Source organism: Arachis stenosperma, chromosome 10 (genome assembly GCF_014773155.1).
Source record: "Arachis stenosperma cultivar V10309 chromosome 10, arast.V10309.gnm1.PFL2, whole genome shotgun sequence".
NCBI classification, from domain to species: domain Eukaryota; kingdom Viridiplantae; phylum Streptophyta; class Magnoliopsida; order Fabales; family Fabaceae; genus Arachis; species Arachis stenosperma.
Window position 1 is genome coordinate 6,263,016 of NC_080386.1, and position 21,433 is coordinate 6,284,448.

General features: G+C 36.6%; 3 protein-coding genes across 3 annotated transcripts in view; 1 reads left to right on the forward strand and 2 right to left on the reverse strand.

The window, feature by feature from the left end:
* Window positions 1-2,401: 2,401 nt before the first annotated feature.
* Window positions 2,402-2,951, reverse strand: LOC130956652 (uncharacterized). Its single transcript, XM_057883673.1, has 2 exons — window positions 2,751-2,951; window positions 2,402-2,656 (listed from the first exon to the last, which is right to left on the reverse strand). Exons 1-2 carry the CDS (start codon window positions 2,949-2,951, stop codon window positions 2,402-2,404), a joined length of 456 nt encoding a protein of 151 aa, XP_057739656.1.
* A 692-nt stretch (window positions 2,952-3,643) lies between these two features.
* On the forward strand, window positions 3,644-7,534 carry LOC130955912 (protein RAE1-like). Its single transcript, XM_057882913.1, has 11 exons — window positions 3,644-3,834; window positions 3,924-4,010; window positions 4,164-4,241; window positions 4,746-4,939; window positions 5,208-5,349; window positions 5,543-5,623; window positions 5,854-5,982; window positions 6,387-6,464; window positions 6,566-6,637; window positions 6,870-6,950; window positions 7,032-7,534. The coding sequence occupies exons 1-11, from the start codon at window positions 3,784-3,786 to the stop codon at window positions 7,080-7,082; spliced, it is 1,044 nt and encodes a 347-aa protein (XP_057738896.1). The 5' UTR covers window positions 3,644-3,783; the 3' UTR covers window positions 7,083-7,534.
* A 302-nt stretch (window positions 7,535-7,836) lies between these two features.
* Window positions 7,837-21,433, reverse strand: part of LOC130955911 (BRASSINOSTEROID INSENSITIVE 1-associated receptor kinase 1-like) — a 55,008-nt gene continuing 41,411 nt past the window's right edge. The window contains exons 2-11 of the mRNA XM_057882912.1: window positions 12,360-12,492; window positions 12,205-12,276; window positions 11,974-12,117; window positions 11,284-11,355; window positions 11,096-11,167; window positions 10,932-11,011; window positions 9,878-10,006; window positions 9,438-9,779; window positions 8,736-9,130; window positions 7,837-8,494 (exon numbers count right to left, since the gene is read on the reverse strand). Coding sequence (XP_057738895.1) covers window positions 8,180-8,494; window positions 8,736-9,130; window positions 9,438-9,779; window positions 9,878-10,006; window positions 10,932-11,011; window positions 11,096-11,167; window positions 11,284-11,355; window positions 11,974-12,117; window positions 12,205-12,276; window positions 12,360-12,492 — 1,754 coding nt within the window. The 3' untranslated portion in view covers window positions 7,837-8,179. The remainder of the gene's footprint in view (window positions 8,495-8,735; window positions 9,131-9,437; window positions 9,780-9,877; window positions 10,007-10,931; window positions 11,012-11,095; window positions 11,168-11,283; window positions 11,356-11,973; window positions 12,118-12,204; window positions 12,277-12,359; window positions 12,493-21,433) is intronic.

Below are 21,433 nucleotides of genomic sequence, written 5' to 3' on the forward strand. Positions count from 1 at the left end.
ACGCGAATGAGTTGCTCACTAGTAACCCCGGATCCACAGTTCAAGTGTCTGTTATCCCCATGCCTGAGAGTCCTCCCCTGTTTGATCGCTTTTATGTTTGCCTTGATGCCTGCAAGAGAGGTTTTAAGGCTGCTTGCAGGCCCTTAATCGGTCTGGATGGGGCGTTTCTCAAAACACTACATGGGGGTAAGATTTTAACAGCTTGTGGGCAAGATGCTAACAATCACATAGTTGTGATTGCTTATGCCATAGTCAGTGTTGAAAACAAGGACAACTGGAAGTGGTTCCTTGAGTTACTGCACAGTGACCTGGGAGACTACAGGGAGAACAAATGGTGCTTCATTTCAGACATGCAGAAGGTGAGCATTGTTTTTGATTCAGATAAGACAATACTGGGACTATTTTGACTTGATCAATTAACATTGAGGGATCAATTTGATTTAATGAAGTTAGTGTAGGGACGAATTTGACATGTTAACTTGTCGTGTCTGTTTTAACTTGCAGGGGTTAATACCAGCTGTTCAGGAAGTATTTCCCAGGGTACACCATCGATTCTGCGTCTGGCATTTATGGCGCAATTTCTCAAAGCAGTGGTCTAGTACTGAACTGAAGGATATGGTTTGGGAATGTGCTCGGTCTAGGACAACAGTTGAATTCAACAGAAACATGAACAAAGTGAAGCTAATAAATCAAAAAGCATGGGAATATCTCGACAAGTGGCCAAAAGATGCATGGACAAAGGCCCACTTCAGTGAACTGCCAAAGGTTGATAACATATGCAACAATGCTTGCGAGTCTTTCAATGCAAAAATCAAGCATGATAGGGGCAAGCCGATTCTGACATTAGCTGAGGAAGTAAGGAGAATCATCATGAAGAGTATTGTTGACAATCGGAAGAAGCTAGAGAATTATCAAGGGATTCTCCCCCCTGTTCAGCAGAGCAGACTTGAAGCCATGACAGCTTGTCTAGCCACTGGGCTCCTCAATGGTCTGGTGATGAAAAAGAAGAACTGTATGAAGTTCATGGGTGGCCAACCAATATGGTGGTTGACCTGGGAAAGCATACATGCAGCTGTCGTTTTTGGCAACTAACAGGTAAATAATTCGAGATTTACTCAATATAATTTACTTTTATGCACGACTTTAAAATAATGATTGGTTTCTCTATGCAAGGGATGCCGTGTATGCATGCAATCTCAGCTATACAGGATAAGAATGACAAGCGTGTTGAAGACTACTGTCACCATTGGTTGAAGATGGAAGCGTACAGGAAGACTTATTGCTTCAATGTGAATCCTGTGAAAGGTCAGGATCTGTGGGAAAAAACTCCACACCCAGCTCCCGTCCCACCACCATTTAAGGCAAAGCCTGGAAGACCAACGAAGAAGAGGAGAAGAGACAAAGAGGAACAACCCACTGGGTCAAAAACAAAGATGAAGAGGAAGTATAACCCTATCAGATGCATGTATTGCAGTGAGATAGGACACAACAAACGAAGCTGTGCAAAGAAAAAAGCTACCGAAGCTGAGGAGCATGCTAGGCAGCTGCAGCTGCAACTAGCTCTGGTTGCCCCTGCTGCAGAAGGGGCTGCCCCTGAAGCAACCACTGTCCCAGCTGAGCCTACTCCAGCTCCATCACCAACACAGACTCCGACAGTAATTGATATTAGCCAGTGTGACAGTATACCACCAACCCAGGAAACACAACAGGTAATCTGCAATATGTGATTCATTTTAAACATTTTCATAAATCTCATTTCTTTACTAAGCTAAATCTAAATTGTACCATTAATTTGTTTAGGAACAAGTCGCTGTTAGGCCATCCAAGTTGAAGGTCATTAAAGGGAAAGCCAGAGTTCAGTCGTCTCCTAAAGCTACTGTAGCCGCACCAGTCGCTATCTCCGCTGAGACAATCAAGGGGACTAGTTCAGCTACTGCTAAAAAACTGGCCGACTTTATGACCTTCGTTCCTACTCCCGCCTTCAAGCCCCCAAAAAAGACTGATAAATGACTTTGATTAGAGTTACATTATCTACATTTTGGTCATCTATGTCACTGAAACTTGTACTCTGCCCTTTTATTTTGGTCTATTATGTATCCTCATGTAAAAGCTTATGACTTTGATGTGGTCTGTTTAGTTTGTTAAACCTTTTGTTGTTCAATGTGACATCTAGCCTTCTATGGCAACTCAAATATAATAGTACTTTGACTACTCAATGTTTAACACTACTTTCACTACTGATTATGTCCATTCCTTGGTACATGTTACTTTAATAGTCATTGAATTGGTTTGGAACCTTTCAATCAGATTGTGTTGTTTACATATAAAAAAAACCAAATGAAACATCTATTCTCATTCAATACATTCATCTCATTACATCATCAAGTGTTTGGAATTTGCTTTACTTGGAACGACACAACAAACTACAAACAATCACATTAAGCACAACTACCACAAACAGGAAAACTATCAACATTTTCAATGCTTTTACTTCAGCTTCCAAGCAGCCCAGTCTCCATGCCACCTTCAACCTCCATTCATCATAGTCACTATCAACCTGCAGCTCAGCCCCATAATCTTTCTTCGTCCCACCTTGGCCCATCCCTTCATACTCATCATCCTCAACCCACTTAAAGTAGTTGCAGTGGCTGCCCTTCTAAAAATTCGGAAATCAGAAAATAAAAAAATTAAACATAATCCCAACACACAAAACAACATCAAAAACCATTAACATCTGTCACAACACTCACCCGGTACCTTGGACATGCACGGAATAGTCTATCTGGGTTCTCCGCTGTCCCAGACTTTCTTATTGCAGCCTTCAACCCACAGAAACATGATTCCTCATGAGGTTTCCTCCTGCTTCGCATTGAGGCGCTGGAACCATTACTGCCGTTCGAGAACAACGACACACCTCCACCACGGCCTCCATTTCCATTTCCGGCCTCCATCGTCGCCCAAAACCACTAATTCCAACACGAACCCAGGCATATGGCCATCTGATTGATGAAGGCGACCTATTTATCGTGGAATTTAGGATTAGGTTTCAAACACTTAGGGACTTATTTGAACTGTTTTCTCAAACTCTCCTTGTCAGCAACAGCTCATGACACGTGGGCCTCTTCCACGTTGCAAGCTAACCACACACATCAGCAACAGTTAGCCAGGTCACCAACGGAGTTAACGGAAGGACAAACGTGATTAACTCCTGTAACTTTCGGGGACTCTTTTGATTAACTTTATCATCCGGGGACTAATATGGAGATCGAGATATCTTTCAGGGACGAATTTGAGTATTAACTCCAATTTTTTTTTAGTCACCAAAAACCTGCACAACACTGCAGATTGGAGACGGACTTTTATTTTATTTTCCATCCTTTTTAGTTATATACATGTTTTTTTTTCCCTTGGACCGTACAAGAGGACTAAGTAGGAAAGAAACAAATATATAACTCTGGCCCAAAATAGTGGCCAATAATGGAGAAACAAAAAAAAAAGCCCATAAGCAATGTCCAAAAACACCCATAATGAAAGCGTCATAAGCACGCTGAGCCCTTGATAATAGCCCATAAAAAAGGCGTGGCAAAAACGCTAGGTCGCAGCATTAAATTCCTACACCTGCTCTTACCGCAACTAAACCCTTTCCTGCACACTCGAGTCATTTCTTTTTCTTTTACTAACTCTCCCTCCAAACTGCAAACACTTTTTTTTCTTTTCATTTCTTTTCTGTTTTTCAGTGATTTTCTCAGAGAAAATCTTCCGAAAAAAAAATTGGCGTAAAAAATGTCGAATTTCTTGACAAGCACGAATCATAACCCTAACAAGTCCATTGAGGTATCATAGAATTCTCTATCTCTTCCTCTTTTCTTCTTCATCAGAAGCAGCTTCTGAACTTGTGTTTTTGGGGATTTAATTTTTGTCAGGTGAATCAACCTCCAACTGATTCAGTCTCAAGTCTCAGTTTCAGTCCCAAAGCTAATTTCCTCGTTGCCACTTCCTGGGACAACCAGGTGAATCATCATCATTCTCTTAATTGTTTACTTGTGTAGCGTAAATTTCACCCTTTTTTTTTTCTCTGCTTGCAATTGAATGCAACATTTTGAAAAGGTCTCAGTTCAACAGGCTTATGATATAGTGCTACTTTGTGAATCTTTTTCTTGTAGGTTCGGTGTTGGGAGGTAGCAAGGAATGGGGTGAATGTTGGTACTGTCCCCAAGGCATCTATATCTCATGACCACCCGGTAAGGTGTTTAGGTTGTGCTAAGTTATCATTACCATGTATTGCATGTGAATTTATGAGTGTGTGTGTGTTCAGTGTTCTGTATAAGCAAGATGGTTTTTAAAATTAGGAATGAGAAGTAGATGGTCATGGTTAGAGTGCAAGAACCAGGGTGTTATGTTTCACTATGACATACAGGATTGACTACTATTTCAATGTCTGACTGATTTAAATGAAGAACATAGTTAGATCACTTGCATGTGTGATCTTCGTGGGTTGATTATGCATTGTTGTCCTGTTGGACTTTCAATGTATGTGTGCTAGTTACCACATGTTTTTTTTTTGTTGATATATGCAACTAATATTTAATGAGATGCATTCACTGTCGAAATGATTAAGGTAATAGATTAATAGTAGTAGTAGTAGTAGTACTTAGTAGTAGTACTTGACGATTAAAACCTACATTCTGGAAGCAGTAAGCTCTTTCAATTGGTCTGCACATCATAATGTTTCTCTTTCTGCATAGGTTTTGTGCTCTACTTGGAAAGATGATGGCACAACTGTCTTCTCTGGTGGCTGTGACAAGCAAGTAAAGATGTGGCCTTTGTTATCTGGTGGTCAACCAATGACTGTTGCAATGCATGATGCACCAATCAAAGAGATCGCCTGGATTCCGGAGATGAGTCTTTTAGTAACAGGAAGCTGGGACAAAACTCTGAGGTAAGGTACTAGAATAGAATTTGCTGATTTTACGGTATCCATTGAATAATATAGCATGACTCAGGTGGTTTTTTTTGTTTTTAATTAGAATTGAAGTAAATTATTACAGGAAAAAAAGGGGGGGGGGGGGTATGAAAAATAAGTCTCACTCTATATATAGCCTCACTATAAGACATATGAGGATGGTTTCATATCTAGCTCTTCACTGATATTTTGTGTGATCTGGTACTTCTTTCCTCTCCGTGTAACATTTTCTGGCTACTTTTAGGTACTGGGATACAAGGCAACCAAATCCAGTGCACACCCAGCAACTCCCGGAGCGCTGCTATGCAATGACAGTGAGGCATCCTCTGATGGTTGTTGGCACAGCTGATAGAAATCTGATTGTATACAACTTGCAAAATCCTCAGGTAATACTTCACTTGGATCTAGTTTATCACAACTTAATCATATTTTACATTAGATTTGTGTTGTCTTTCAGTCATATAATTAACTTGTGATATTGGGTCTACTTTCTCTTTATTTCATGAGGCTGTTTTGTTGCTTACACATCATTGGTTTCTCAAATTGCTTAGCTTGGGCATTATTGTTCATGTGCAACAGGTTGAATTCAAGAGAATCGTTTCACCCTTAAAGTATCAAACAAGGTGCCTTGCAGCATTCCCTGATCAACAAGGTTTCTTGGTATGTATCATGCTCCACTTCTTTTAGATGTTTGGTTATTTTTACAAGTCACGCTTATATCTATTCTTTCCAGCAAAGAAAGGGGAACTACACTTCAATTTCTGTCTGTCGTCTAATGAAACTAAGTTCACCTGTTAGCCTAACTATTTGTCCTCCATGGTTGGGCTCCATCTGTATAAGTCTAAGTTGATTAATTTGAACTGTTGAAACTGAGAATATACTTACTGCAGGTTGGATCAATTGAAGGAAGAGTTGGGGTGCATCATTTGGATGATGGTCAGCAGGGAAAAAACTTCACTTTCAAATGCCACAGAGAGGGAAATGAAATATACTCTGTCAACTCCTTAAATTTCCATCCGGTGAGATATATGCTCCCGACTATGCTGATTTGAGTCTTGATTTACTTTATATTTTACCGATGATCTAAAGGTCTGGTGTGTTGCAATATTTGACAAATGCGTAGCCTGTGGCAATTTACGATTTACTTATTTTATCTATTTTTTCTTTTAAATCTACTATTCTATATCCTTTAGTTGTGCAATTTTCTGGAATTCTATGCACGAATTCTATTTTGTCTTCTGTCTAGTGCATAGCTGATTCTTTACTTATGTATGATTTGTGGGCCTCCCTGTTAATGCAACAGTTGTCCTTAATTTCTACTTTTTAACCACAGTTCTACCAATGGTAGACATCCTATATCATTGGGAACTATGTTGACCCTTGCCTATTATCGGTTCTCTCGTTACTTTCCCATTGTCCTTAGATACACCACACATTTGCAACTGCTGGATCAGATGGTGCTTTCAATTTTTGGGACAAGGATAGTAAACAGAGGTTGAAGGTAATTTGTCTTTGATGACATTCGTTGAATTTCTAACTGGCACATGCATAGTAGTATTTCTGATAAATACATGCTTTTCTAATTCAAGATTTCTTATCCAGGCCATGTTAAGATGCAACCAACCTATTCCTTGCAGTACCTTCAATAATGATGGTTCAATATTTGCCTACTCGGTATACCCACATCAATTCTTGAGTTTGCAGCATTAATGAATAAACTTTAGCACCAATTTAATTTCAAGCACTTCTTTAAGTTAATTATGGTACTTGTGCATCAGATTTACCAAAACTTGCATATGTATCTCATGGTTTCAACTAAAATTAAGATTAATACTACTTGTGGTGATGCCGAGATGGGAAGAGTTTGTAAACATTTAGCATTAATTTGTTTGTATCTTGCTTATAGGTCTGCTATGACTGGAGTAAAGGGGCAGAAAATTGTAATCCTGCTACAGCAAAGACGTACATCTTCCTCCACTTGCCACAGGTATTTTGGTTTGATGACTCATATCTAAAAGAATATATCTTTATTATCTCTTAATGACATTTATGCACATGTGATACACAGGAGTCTGAGGTTAAGGGCAAACCACGCATTGGTACCACAGGAAGAAAATAATGAAATGGAGATGATCCTCTTCTGGGATTCTGTTCTATGTATAGTATATTAGCTGGCTCTGTATATAAATAGAAATTTGCGAACGCTTGAACGAGATTTGTTGCCTTATGACAATTTTTTTTCTTTAAAAATATTGTCGAGCAATTTTGGGTTATGACAAGGTGAGATGTAGGTACAATTGTGGATTAGATAGTGTAATGCTCCTAGTCCCTTACCTGTTCACTCTTGGTTATTGTGGTCAGTGATTCTTGTTCTTTTTCATTTTTAATCTCTGGGTCACAAACTACAATGGCAGTGCTTCTGGTTAGTTAATTTGGAACTTCATACGCGGGTTTGTTTCATGGCTGACATATAGTGATACAGATAGGGATTTCAAGTTACCTTATGGCTTATGGGTGCATATATAACTTGAGATTCGTTCTTGTTATCTAGTAGCAGTTAATATGTAGGAAGATCCACATTAAAACTTCGTAGCCAAAGTAGGTGCATATCTTATGGACGAGTCAAATTAATTTAAAAAAAAATTATATTTGCATGATTCTTTGATAAATATATATTTTTACGGTATAAAAGATAAATTTTTTATTCTCTTATTTCTTATTAATTAGTTTAATACCAAAAATAAAAATGCACACACAAAATGTACACAAAAAGTGATGCATAATATTTTGTTCGCATAATAATGTAACATTCATGATTGTCGGAATGGCTGAATCCACATCAACAGAAGACTACCTACCAAAATATACCTGTCTGAGAACGATAACAGAATTGTATTTATTTCCATAAAGATCTATACTAATTTTCTCATACATACATTGACAAAAGTGGTGGTTTGCTTGTTGGGCCACACTTTATCCTGCAACATGACAACCCAACTGAAATTACAACAAATTTCTTCTTTCTTTTAATAATCACAACATATGATCAATGGGGCATGTTTTCTTAACATTAACATAATTTCAAAAAGGATGAAAAAGAAAGGGTGAAGAAAATCATTATGCACAAATCAGAAGTGTATCTATTTTCCAACAGAAAAAGCATTGTCAGTGCAGGATTTTGGTATCCTTCTGCTGCCTTCTGAATGTTGAAAAGGATCATCTAGGACCAGATAGTTCATCTGCTTGGATGTGAGAAGTAGAGTCTACTATCCAATTTGCATTGGGATGATGGATGTGGTTAAAATCTTGACGGAACATCTCCTCTTTCTGCCACTGCTCCCATTTTTCGGCCAAACCGTCGCCTTCTAGCATTCTAACCACCTCGGACATCTTCGGTCTTTCCATAGGGGAGCCTTGTGTGCATAGCAACGCTACTTGGATTAGCTGCTCTACCTCCTCATCGTTATAATTGCCCTGCAGATCCGCGTCAACCAGTGTTTCCAACTTCTTGTCTTTAAGAAGCCCTTTAACCTGCACCCACAAAACAATGCCAGTTGCCAAAAATGGTTACTCATTCATGCTAATATTACACATGGCCTATGCAATTCAGAACAATGCAGCCAGGAACTTGAGGTTACAGAATCATGGATAGAAAGCAACAAAATAAAATATTCAGCATGAGTAATCATGTCAAGAGATTCATAGATAATACAGTTAGCAAAATTTGTTCAACTCCTTGGGATGACATGTTTTGAAAAATCTGAATACTTACCCAATCAAGCAACATGACATCATCATCATTGGCAAGTCGAGCCAGATCGAAAGCCCTCTGCCCGGTTATTAGTTCAAGAAGCATCACACCGTATCCAAAAACATCTGTCTTCTCTGATGACTTCCCAGTTGAGAGGTACTCTGGTGCTATATGCCCAATTGTACCACGTACAGCAGTGGTAACATGAGTATCTTTGTAATCCATAAGTTTCGCTAAGCCAAAATCTCCAACAACTGCTTCAAATTCTTCATCCAATAATATATTTGCAGCTTTGACATCACGATGAATAATCTTAGGGTCACAATGGTCGTGCAAATAAGCAAGCCCCCTAGCAGCTCCCAATGCAATACGCTTGCGTATTGGCCAGTCAAGTGGCGGTTGAGATTCATTACGTTCTACAATAAGACAAGCAATATCAATCAACAAGTATCTAACATAAAACAGTTTGAATACCAGCCGTAAGAATTAATTTGCATTTGAACTGTATAAAATTTTCTGTATATCTATGCGTGTTATGTTCTAGAATAGATAACATCCAAAAATACATAAATGTCATTTCTTCAATACTAAATAAAAAAGAAATCCATGATTTGACTATAACATTTCTAACATAAACAGCATACAAGAGAAGTTATATATAATGCATAGGAAGAAAAGTAATTTATGAATAAAAGCAGTTTGTATTGTTGACTCAATAATTACCTCGTAAACATGATGCCACACTTCCGTTAACCATGAAAGGATACACAAGCAACCGTTCAGTAGGTGTCATGCAAAAACCACGGAGCCGAAGCAAATTGCGATGCACGGCCATGCTGATCATTTCCACTTCTGTTTGAAATTGCAGCTCCCCACCCTGTGTGCGCTCCTCTTTCAGCCTTTTTACTGCTACAAGACTACCATCAGCTAAACGCCCTTTATATACCTTCCCAAATCCACCTCTACCAAGAATATGTTTGTTACTAAAGTTATCTGTTGCAACTTGCAGCTCACGCAGCGAAAACCTTTTAAGCTGGCCTAGGTGAACTTCAGGATCCTCCTCAGCTGTCATTGAAAGACAGATAAGATGTCAGAAAATCAGTGGCAACTATAATGCACAGCATTTATCATTATGTATACCATCTTTTGTGTATTCAACTAACCAGGGACATCAAAGAAATGATCCTGAGGCTTCCTTCTTCGCCAATATGCAAGTGCGATAGCAGGGGCTGCAAACAACAAAGCAGCACCTGCAGCAACTCCTCCAGCAATAGCTCCAGTAGCACTGTTACCTGCAAAAAGAATTAACGGATTGAGTAATAAGTCATGAGTCTATTCAAAGAAATTGAATTTAATTTAATGGGATAAGAATCCCAAGGTTCTACATAATTATATTTTGACTTATACGACTACACCATTAGGCACATTAACCTGTGGAGGCAATACATTTAAGCATGAGACATATACACTTGTCCTAAAGGGGCTATCCTTAATGTCTTCAGAGACTAGTGTTCATCATTTCATCCTTTTCATTAATTAAAAAATAAACGCGGGGAAAAACAGTAGCCTGCCACTTATCAAAAATTACTTTTCTCCTTGTCCTTCAGGGGTAACAGGGTGAACATAATGTTGGAATGCAAGGTAAAGACCGGAGACAGCTTCTAAAGGAAACAAAAGTAAAGTATGCACAACATGAAAAAGTTGTTTCACAAAGTACTAAAATTGTGAACATTGAATTTTATCAATTCAACTGTTGAATTAAATTTTCCTACTAGCACTAAATATAACAAACGACTTCATACCATGTTAAAAAGTTTCTTTTACTTTTATTTGATAAAATACTATTAAGAAAAGATTTGAAGCTTCGTTGGGGACTCATTTACTTCAAGAGTATACGAGTACATCTTCACACATTTACATTTTTGAATAACTTTTAACAGACATTTAACATTTTGGATGAGCTGCTATTAACATGTTATTGATCTAGTTGGCCTGAAGGAGCTGTGGCCCCTAGCCCCCAGTCTCATTATTTTCCAAACCAAAATTGGGTCTGGCTTCAAGTTAAGGTAGTTATAGTTATAAACTTGTAATTTGTTCTAGCGTCTAGCTCAACAGACTGTGACATCAATGGGAACTAGAGTTACGATACAAACAAACATATTTAGGTCAAGTTATCTTCAACAATTCAAAATCATCAACAATAGAAGAACAAAAAACCTGAAGAAGGTGCTGATGGAGGAGATAATGGCGCAGAAGGAGCATTCTTTGGTTGTATCAAGCCAGGATTATTTTGATAACTGTAATTGGAATCCACCAACTGTCAACAGTGAGGTCACCTCTTAACAATAGTCATAGATATAAATAAAACTATTGGCACCAACCTGATCGGAGTAAACAATGAAAATGAACCATTGACTGGCACAGTTCCTTTTAGCTGGTTGTTTGAGAGATCACTGCATTCCACAACAATCATGGTGTTGCACTCTCAAAAATATAGTAAACAATTATAAATAAAAATACATGTCTATATTAACTCAGTGGGAAATGAAAATATAGGAGTCACACTCACAGAACTTGCAGTGAATTGATCCCGGTCAAAGACATGGGAATGCCTCCTGACAAGGTGTTATTGTTGAGACGCCTATTTCAGAGGGCAGGAAGAATTAATTTGCAGGTAATAAGATTTGATACTTTAATATAAAACAGTATCAGCAAAAAGGTGCAACAATGATTACTAAATAGTAAATTGTGCAAGTTTCAAGCAGGAAAGAGTTAAAAATAGAATAAGCCTATCACTAATATACTACTTATATTGAAACATGAAAAAAAAGAGAGAGTAAAAGATAGAGGGCATGGATGCATCACAGTTCACCGAAGTTACTTAACAAATATAACTATATGATTAAGCATGAGTGTGGACCTTTGACCATATTTAATTAGTGCTTCATTTATTCATTTTTACAACCACTGAGCACTATCATTAATTACCATATATTTCATGCAATTCAACACACACTCATTATTGAGTCAAATAGAAGTACATGAAAGATACTTTTACTATAGGTATATGCTCATTTATACCACAGCCTTTATTGGAAATTAAATAGCATGTCGCAGACAATGTACTCTACCACTAACTATATTGCATGGGAAATCAAACAATAAATTGGATGCTGAAAAGGTAAAGGGAGAAACGAAATTGAAATCAAGTCAAATATATTTTGCATATAAATATGAGAATAAGGGAAGTATTTCATACAGGAAGCGTAGATTACTAAGCTTGCCCAATGTAGCTGGTATTGGACCAGTTAGCACATTCAAGTAAAGATCCAAGCTCACCAAGTTTGTCAAATTTCCGAGCTCGTCTGGGATTTTTCCAGTTATATTATTACTATAAAGCTCCCTGTAATTGAAACCCCCCGAATATAAACTCAAAAGATTTCGATAATGAAATAATCTGATCACAAAGAGTATATGGATAGCAACTTACAGGTACTGTAAATTTGGTAGATTACCAAGGTTTGGAACCAATGTACCCGATAGATCTGCATTTCCAAGATCACTGACCAGAAAGGGATTAATAATCACTATACAGACAACCAACCGTAAATAAACAGGAAATTTAAATGTTACATATCAACTTACACACGGGTCACACTATTATCACTATTGCATGTAACATGAAACCATGTGCATGGATTGACAAGGGTGGCATCCCAGCTTTGAAGAACATTGTTAGGATCTTGTAAGTTGCTCTTCAATGCATTTAGGGCATCACCTGTGTTAGATAGAAGCAATATTCAGGTGCAAAGATATTCATTATTATGTTGTATGGTCTCACATTTATGGTGCAATGCGAAATATTGTCAGATTCAGGAATCACAAAACATGAATCCCAACTTCAATGAGTCAACCCTAGTAACCTCCATCTCACAATTAACTAACTCACAAAAAAAGATTAAACTTTAAAGCAAATGGAAAGCCACTTCTTTCTCTCCAAGGACAAAAGCATTTCCACAAGCCACTCTGAGATAAAGAAGCCTCCCTACTATTAGAATCACCAATTATGGTGATCCTGTACTAAAGATGAACATTCCTACTCAACATCAACAAATAAGTGAATAACCCAAACTGATGACACAGATCAAGGCTATCATCAAACTAAGAAAACCATAAAGCCATTCAATTCTATCAATATATATACACAAGGGAAGCACTAAGTGAAACTAACAAAAGCTACTCCAAGTGTATTATTAAGTTCTCCAGTTCTAACACATGACCCAGCTACAATAAAGCCGAAAGGGATGTAGATCAAAAAGAAGAACAAAAGGAACAAGTAGCTTAATTGGGGCAAAATTTCCCCACCTGATCATTAAAGCTGCTTAATGGGAACAAACATTTATGGGAACAATTAAAACACAATAGAGAGCAAGGACAAAAGGGAACCCACCTTCTGCATTGCCAGCGACCTTAAGCACCAAATCCAGCAAAATTGCACACCCGAAAAGCCCCTTGCAAGTTGAAGTCACCATCTCCACGTTTCCACACTAATCTTCACCTACCTTCAGAATAATCACGTCATAAACCAATTGCTCACTACTTCACACGCCCTCTGTGTCCTATTCGATCTACATGATACCCTTCAAGCTCAGCAGCATCTTGACCTCGTTGACCAACCGAAACAAAAAGGAACCACTTTGGACTTGGAAGATGAGGCAGAATCGAAGTCTGGGTAGTTGCAAGTTGCGTTCTTTTTTGTGTCTAAGGTAGTTTGGAATCTGGAGGTGAAATCAGAGATGGATGTGCACAACAAGAAAAGAACCCTTGCAAGTTGAAGTCACCATCTCCACGTTTCCCACACTAATCTTCACCTACACCTTCATAATAATCAAGTCATAAAACCAATTGACTCACTAATTCACAGACCCCTCTGTGTCCTATTCGATCTACATGATACCCTTCAAGCTCAGCAGCATCTTGACCTCGTTGACCAACCGAAAACAAAAAGGAACCACTTTGGACTTGGAAGATGAGGCAGAATCGAAGTCTGGGTAGTTGCAAGTTGCGTTCTTTTTTGTGTCTAAGGTCTTAGTTTGGAATCTGGAGGTGAAATCAGAGATGGATGTGGGGAGTTTCAGCTGAAAAATGCAGGGAACACGGTCGACGGAAGAAGGGTGAAGGGGAGGAAGAGAGTCAATGAATGCTGCATCCTGTGTTAGAATTTTCGACCTTCTAATAATAGTAGTTGTTAATGTTATTCACTTTAATTATTACTATTATTATTTAAATGAATTATGGAGTGTGATTAGAATTTAATTGAGAGAGAGAAAAAGAAGAGCGAGGGTTATTGGAACAGTAACAAGTAAAGCAAGTTGGGTCAAAGACGCACGCTTGCACGCCTGTGACTGTCCCCACCACACCCCTTCATATCTCAACAATCAACAAAACTTGGTTTTTCTTTAATTCAAAGTTTCAAGCAAACAATTTCAAAAATTAATATTCTTCTTTTCAGAAAATACTTAATTTAGTCTTTAAAATTACACTCGAGTCTTAATTTAATTTTTAAAATTTTAATTGTCTCAATTTAATCTCTAAATTTTTCAATTGATTCTGCGGTAGTTTTCGTCACAGAATTAATTGAAAAATTTAGAGACTAAATTGAGACAATTGAAATTTTAAGAACTAAATTGAGTATTTTCTCTTTTTCTTTCATATTCGTTAATTTAATTTCAAAATAAACATAAAATATAATAATTTAATATTTTTAATATAATATTATTATTTATATTTCATCTATCAAATATAATTTTATATTTTTATTTTAATATCCCATGTCTGTAAATAAATGCATTCTTTATTGCCTTAAAATTTTGGTCAACTAATGGTGATTTCATTTTTCAAGCTTGTCTGCACTTTGAATAAATTTCCTTATAGTATTGTATAGAACAATAAAGTGTTCTCTTTTATATTGTTGTGACTTGTGAGGGTTCTTTTAATTTGTTAGTGACTCAGTTATAATTTGGTAGATGTCTTGTAGTTATACGTGAAAGAAGTGTATCAATTGTTTATTATTATATAAGAGAAGTTATTTTCTCAATTTAGGATATAGTAACCAAAGAAAGATACTATCATGTATTGCTGAGGTATCAGTGTTTTTGTCTTAACAAATAAACTCCCATTGATAGTTCTAATATCAAAATCCTCGTTAATTATTAGCCCAAGACAATGAAATTTTTAGGGGAAAAGTCATGCTTTAGGATACGGATTGTGATGATGATAGATTTGGTGTTTTAGTTAATTAATAATTACAGATTTTATAGGATAGTTATAATTAATATGCATATAATTCATGATGAATATAATTATCATCGTGACTTAATTTCTTTGACAATCCCCCCCCCCCCCCCCTTTGATGAAAACCTTAACTCATGATTTTTATACTAATAAAAATGAAGGTGCTTACATTAATTTATGAGTGTTCCTAAGTTCCATCAGAAAAGTAAATAATATTAAGTGTCCAAGTTGTCACGTGATTAGCAAAAACTAATGACAATATATACATATTATAAAATTTCTCATATTTGAATAGTTTTGTTAACAGATTATTTAAAAGCAAATTTCCCCTAAAGCATTATATATGAATTTATAATGGATCCCAAATTGCCAACTTATTATTATTATTGATAGTCTAACGTATTTGGTAGTCGCTTTAAACTATTTCAATATTTTTATTAGGTCTTTACAATTCAAAAAGTTACAATTACTAAATACTAATATAAAAATACTTAGAACATACATGTATGTAATCAGGTCAAAATTGAAATTAATAGAAAAATGTACAATTTTTTTAGACACTACATCATCCAATGAATTTAAAAGAAAATAGGGATGGCCTTAGTCAAATATTTGACTATAGAAAACAGGAACAATGTGTCGCCACATGATTATTTGGGGTAATATATATAATATCGGAAGATGTGGCACCAAATTGCAAGTAAACCATTAGTTAGATTAGAGCATAATGTTGTAGTACAACTCGGTGATGTTTTAACGGTTTATTAAAGTGACCAAGTCATGCCAATGACATACGCAACACTCATTAGGGTTATATACTATGTCTATAACTACATCACTCACCCCAACCACTCCAATTATTCTCTACTCATAGTAATAAGAGGTAAGTATTATTTTAGATTCTAAAATTATATTAAAATCGTTATTTTTAATAAAATTTTTAATTTTATTATTAAATTATTCTTATTTTAATAAAAAAATTATAAAATTAAAAAAAAACATAAGAGAGAGAAAGAAAAAGAAAGAAGGACGCGACGGGAGAGGGAGAAAAAGGGAAAATGAGAAAGAAAAAAGCTCGCGAGAGAGAGGAGACTCAAATCGGGAGAGAGCTTGCTGCTGCTGCACCTCCCCATTTTTGCTTTTGCTTCTTGCTTCGACTTTTGATTTTTGCTTCAACCTCTGCTTTCTGCTTCTTCTTGTGCCGGTTTCTGCTTTCTGCTTCTGCTTTTGCTTCTTACTTCGACTTTTGCTTCTTGCTTCGACTTTTACTTCTTACTTTGGCCTCTGCTTTCTGTTTCTTTTTGCTTCGGCCTCTACTTTTTATTTCTACTTAAGCTTTTGCTTCTACTTCTTCTATTTCTGTATTTGTTTCTGCTTCTATTTTTGCTTCTAATTTTGATTTTAATTTGTTATTTTTTTATTTCATTGTTGTTGTGTGTTGATTTTATTGTTGAATTTGATGTTGTTGTTTCTAAATTTGAATAATGTGTTCTTGAATCTGATTATTAGTATCTGGTGGGAGTAAGGGAGGTGGTGGTAGTGGTAAATGTGCTGGTGATGATGGAGAGTATTTTTGTCTATAAAATGTTAAAAAGACGATTTTAATACGAAATAAAACGTTTGGGACGATTCTAAATAAAAAATTACATGAGGCACGGTTTCGATTCTGACCTTAAACGTTAGGGACTAAAACAATACTTACCCCTAATAATAACTTATATGAATTTAAACAAAAGATAAATTATTTCTTGTGATATATCTATTTATTATTGGATAAAATGAGTTAGTTTAGGGTTAAGTACGATTTTGGTCCCTTAAGTATAAGTTGAAAATTTTTTCGTCTCCAACCTTTTTTTGCATACAAAATCATCCCTAAGGTTTAAAACCAAGTTTTAAAATCGTCATTTTTACTTAAATCTTAAAATTTTAAACCAAATAACTCATAATAAAAAATTATAAAAAAAGAGTATTTTTGCTCGTACAAAGGGAAAAGGAAAAAGAAGGGAGAAGAAAAGAAGTTGTCCACGATCCACCTCCGACTCTGCTTCCGTCGCCAGCTTTGTACAATTTTGATCCCTAAATTAAGGACGATTTTAAAACCAAATTAAACTTTAGAGATGATTTTGTATGCAAAAAATATTGAAGACAAAAAAAAAATTTCAACTTATATTTTAAGGACCAAAATCATACTTAATCTATTAATTTATTATAATTAATATTAATTCTTAATTTAACCTGAGTTATAATAATTGAAATTAAACTTTAAGTGACTTTACATGGTTCATAATAACAAAGAATAACAAATTTTAGCAATTACTTTTCATCATAATTATAAAATAGAATTCTCTAATAATTCTTATTAGTTACAAAAAAAAGTTATACCTTGATTAATTAATTAGGTTATCATAATTTAAATTAAATTAAAAATTAATATTAACTATGATAATCAACATATTTTATCTAATGATAATTAGAGATATTATAAGAAATAACTTATTATTTATAGAGAAGATTGAGTAGAATTTATCTAGTATAATACTGATCAAGAATTTTTGAACGCAGTAATTTGGGCCATGCTTCAATTTCAGTTAGATATAAAATCTTGTATATTTTTTTAGATTGGGCCATTCGCCAATGTGTACTATCGTTTCGGCCCATTTTGTACTAGTTTAATATACCACCATAAGTTGGGCTTTTTAAATGAAAATGTAGTTTATTATACCAAAAACAAATAATTGTTGTGATAAGCTTAAGTTACGTGGATGCCCATTTATGATGGACGGTTTAGTTTTTTCAAGGAAGAATACATTTAATGATAATTTGGAAAAGCTACCTCATGAACACTCTAAATAGAGGCTTAAGCCCCTGTACGTAACACAACAACAACAACTATTGAATATTATTCTCTCTCCCTTTATACACATAGCAATAATAAAAACAAATGCTATTCTCTCTCTCTTTACTTTTTATACTTCTTTCCATCTTTATATATATATTTATGCAATTCTCTCTCTCTTTACTTTTTATACTCCTTTCTATCTTTATTGGGGATAAATATTGTTTTCGTCCCTCACGTTGAGGGTTGGAATCGAACCCGTCCCTAATCTAATTTTCGATTTAGAATTGTCCTTAACATTTTTTTTCGTATTAAAATCATCCTTTTCTACTTTTTATTTTTTTGTTTTTACCAAATTACCCTTTATTATTAAAAAATTATATAATAAAATAATTATAAAATAAATAAAAAAAAGAAGAAAAGGGGGTGGGGGGAGAGTCTGCGAGAAAAAGGGAGGGGGGAGGAGGGGGGAGAAGGAAATCGGAGGGGAAGGGGCCGCGCTCCACGCGATCCGGTCGCACCGCCGTCGCGCCGTGCTCATCCCGCCGCGCCTCGCCGCCAGATCCGCGCCTCACGCCGTCACCCATGGAGCCACGAGCTGCGCCGGTCGCCGCCGCTTCGCCGCTGCACCGCACCGCACCAACCCACCACCCCTTCTTCTTCTTCTTCTTTTTCTTCTTCTTCTTCTATGAAATCTGTGAATTTTCTGTGAAATCTATGAATTTTTTGGTGAAATCTGTGAATTTTCTGTTGATGATGATGATTACCATGAAGAGTGGGGTGAGGGGTGGGGGTGAAGGAGTGGGGTGAGGGAGTGGGTGAGGGGGGTTACGATGAGGAGGTGAGGGAGTAGGTGAAGGGGAGGCGGTGAGGGGTGAGGGGTGGGGGGGAGGCAGTGAGGGGGGCGGGTGAGGTGTTGAGGGGTGGGGGGGAGGCAGTGAGGGGTGGCGGGTGAAGGGGGGGAGGGGTGGGAGAGGGAGAGGGGAGGGGGAGGGGGAAGGGGAGACTAGGGGTGGGGGTGGGAGGCGGGAAGGGAGAGGGGGGACCGGGGAAGGGAGGAGGAGGGGGAGGCGGGAAGGGAGACTGGGGGTGGGGGTGGTGGGGGGAGGGGAGGGGGACCGAGGAAGGGGAGGAGGAGGGGGGAAGGGGAGACCGGGGTGCGGTGGGGGTAGGGAGGGGAGGCGGGAAGGGGAGGGGAGGGGGAGAAGGGGAGACCGGGGTGGGGGAGGGGGAAGGGTATTTTTGTCCATAAAAAATAAAAAGGACGATTTTAATACGAAAAAAAAACGTTAAGTACGATTCTAAATCGAAAATTAGATCAGGGACGGGTTCGATTCCGACCCTCAACGTGAGGGACCAAAACAATACTTATCCCTTATTATTGAGCTAATTATTTTAATACTAGAGTCTTCTATTTATACATCTTTATTTTATATATATCTTTTATTTTACAACACGTTATCAGCACGAGACTTTGATCAAATTTTTAGGAAGACTCAGGTAACAAATTTTTCATTATGTCGAAACTCTCTCATCTTGAATTTAATGCTCTTGATATATCTGGAAACAATTATTTATCATGGATATTAGATGCTGAAATCCATCTTGATTCAATGGATCTTGGAGATACCATTAAGGCTGAAAATAATGCATCCCAGAAGGATAAAGCTAAAACCATGATTTTTCTTCATCGTCATCTTGACGAAGGATTGAAAAATGAATATCTCACATTAAAAGATCCTGCAGATCTTTGGAAAGACCTTGAAGAAAGGTATAATCATCAGAAAACGGTGATACTTCCTCAAACCCGATATGAATGGACGCATTTGCGTTTACAAGATTTTAAATCTATAAATGAATATAATTCTACCATGTTTCGAATCACCTCACGAATGAAATTGTGTGGGGAAAAAATAACTGATCATGATATGTTGGAGAAAACTTTCTCAACCTTCCATGCCTCGAATGTGCTCCTACAGCAGTAGTATCGAGAGAGGTTTAAAAAATATTCTGAGTTAATTTCTTGCGTTCTTGTTGCTGAACGCAACAATGAGTTGTTATTGAAAAATCATGAAGCGCGCCCAGCTGGCGCTGCCCCATTTCCTGAAGTAAATGTGGCAAATTACCCCAGAAGAGGTAAATGGCAAGGTTTTAATAATAAGAAAAATTATGGAAGGAAAAAGAATTATGTTCAAAAGAGAGGATCTCACCAGAAGTGGGATAAAGAAAGGAATATCGGGCAGAATAAATCAACAGAGGATAAGTGTTTCCGTTGTGGTGGAAATGGCCATTGGTCTCGTACTTGTCGTACCCCAAGGCACCTAGTCGATCTTTACCAGGCATCTTTGAAAAAGGACGACAAAGTAAAGGAAACAAATTTTGTTTCAAATGATGCTGAGAACTCCACCACTCATTATGATGTATCTGATTTCTTTGAGGATCCTGAAGGAAATATTGGTCATTTGATCAATGATGGAATAGTTTAATATGTGGGATTGTGAAGTATCTATGTAAATAAATAATGTAAAGAACTTATTATTAAGTTTTATTTTCTATGTATTTGAGTTTCAAATATGATGTACATAAATAATGAAATATTAATGTTTATGAATTTTGAAATTATTAAATGTGTCAAATTTTAAAATAAAATTTTAGTATATGACATTATTTTATGTACAGTGTTTCTTAGAAAAATAATTCTGATCAAGTATTCAATTTAACTATGCATACTACTCATTTTATTATTATTTATTTTTTGAAGAGAATGGCAAGGATATGTAATGAAGATGTATGCCTTGTAGATAGTGCAAGTTCACACACTATTCTCAAAAGTGATATATATTTTACCCATCTTGTGCCAAAAGAGGAATATGTTAATACTATTATTGGCTCAGGCAATGTGATAGAAGGCTCCGAAAGAGCTATAATTTTGTTTCCTGGAGGAACAAAATTTATAATAAATAATGCACTGTTGTCTACCAAGTCTCGAAGAAACTTGTTGAGCTTTAAAGATATTCCCCGAAATGGATATCATATTGAGACGATGAATGAGGGAAATCATGAGTATTTATGTATCACAACTCATGATTCAAATAAGAAAGTTATATTAGAAAAATTACCCTCACTTTCATCTGGGTTGTATTATACCAAGATTAGTGCAATTGAATCACATGCCATTGTAAACCAAAAGTTTACTAACTCAAATGAGTTCATAACTTGGCACGACCGATTGGGTCATCCGGGAACAACCATGATGAGGAGAATTATTGAAAACTCTCATGGACATTCACTAAAGAACCAGAAGATTCTTAAAACTAGTGAATTTTGTTGTGCTGCATGTTCTCAGGGAAAGTTAATTTTAAGGCCATCACCAGTAAATGTTGGATTTGAGTCCCCTGAATTCCTAGAAAGAATTCAAGGTGATATATGTGGACCTATTCATCCACCATGTGGATCTTTTAGATACTTTATGGTCCTAATAGACGCATCTTCGAGATGGTCACATGTGTGCTTATTATATTCTCGTAACCTGGCATTTGCGAGATTACTGGCTCAAATTATTCGATTAAAAGCACAATTTCCAGAAAAT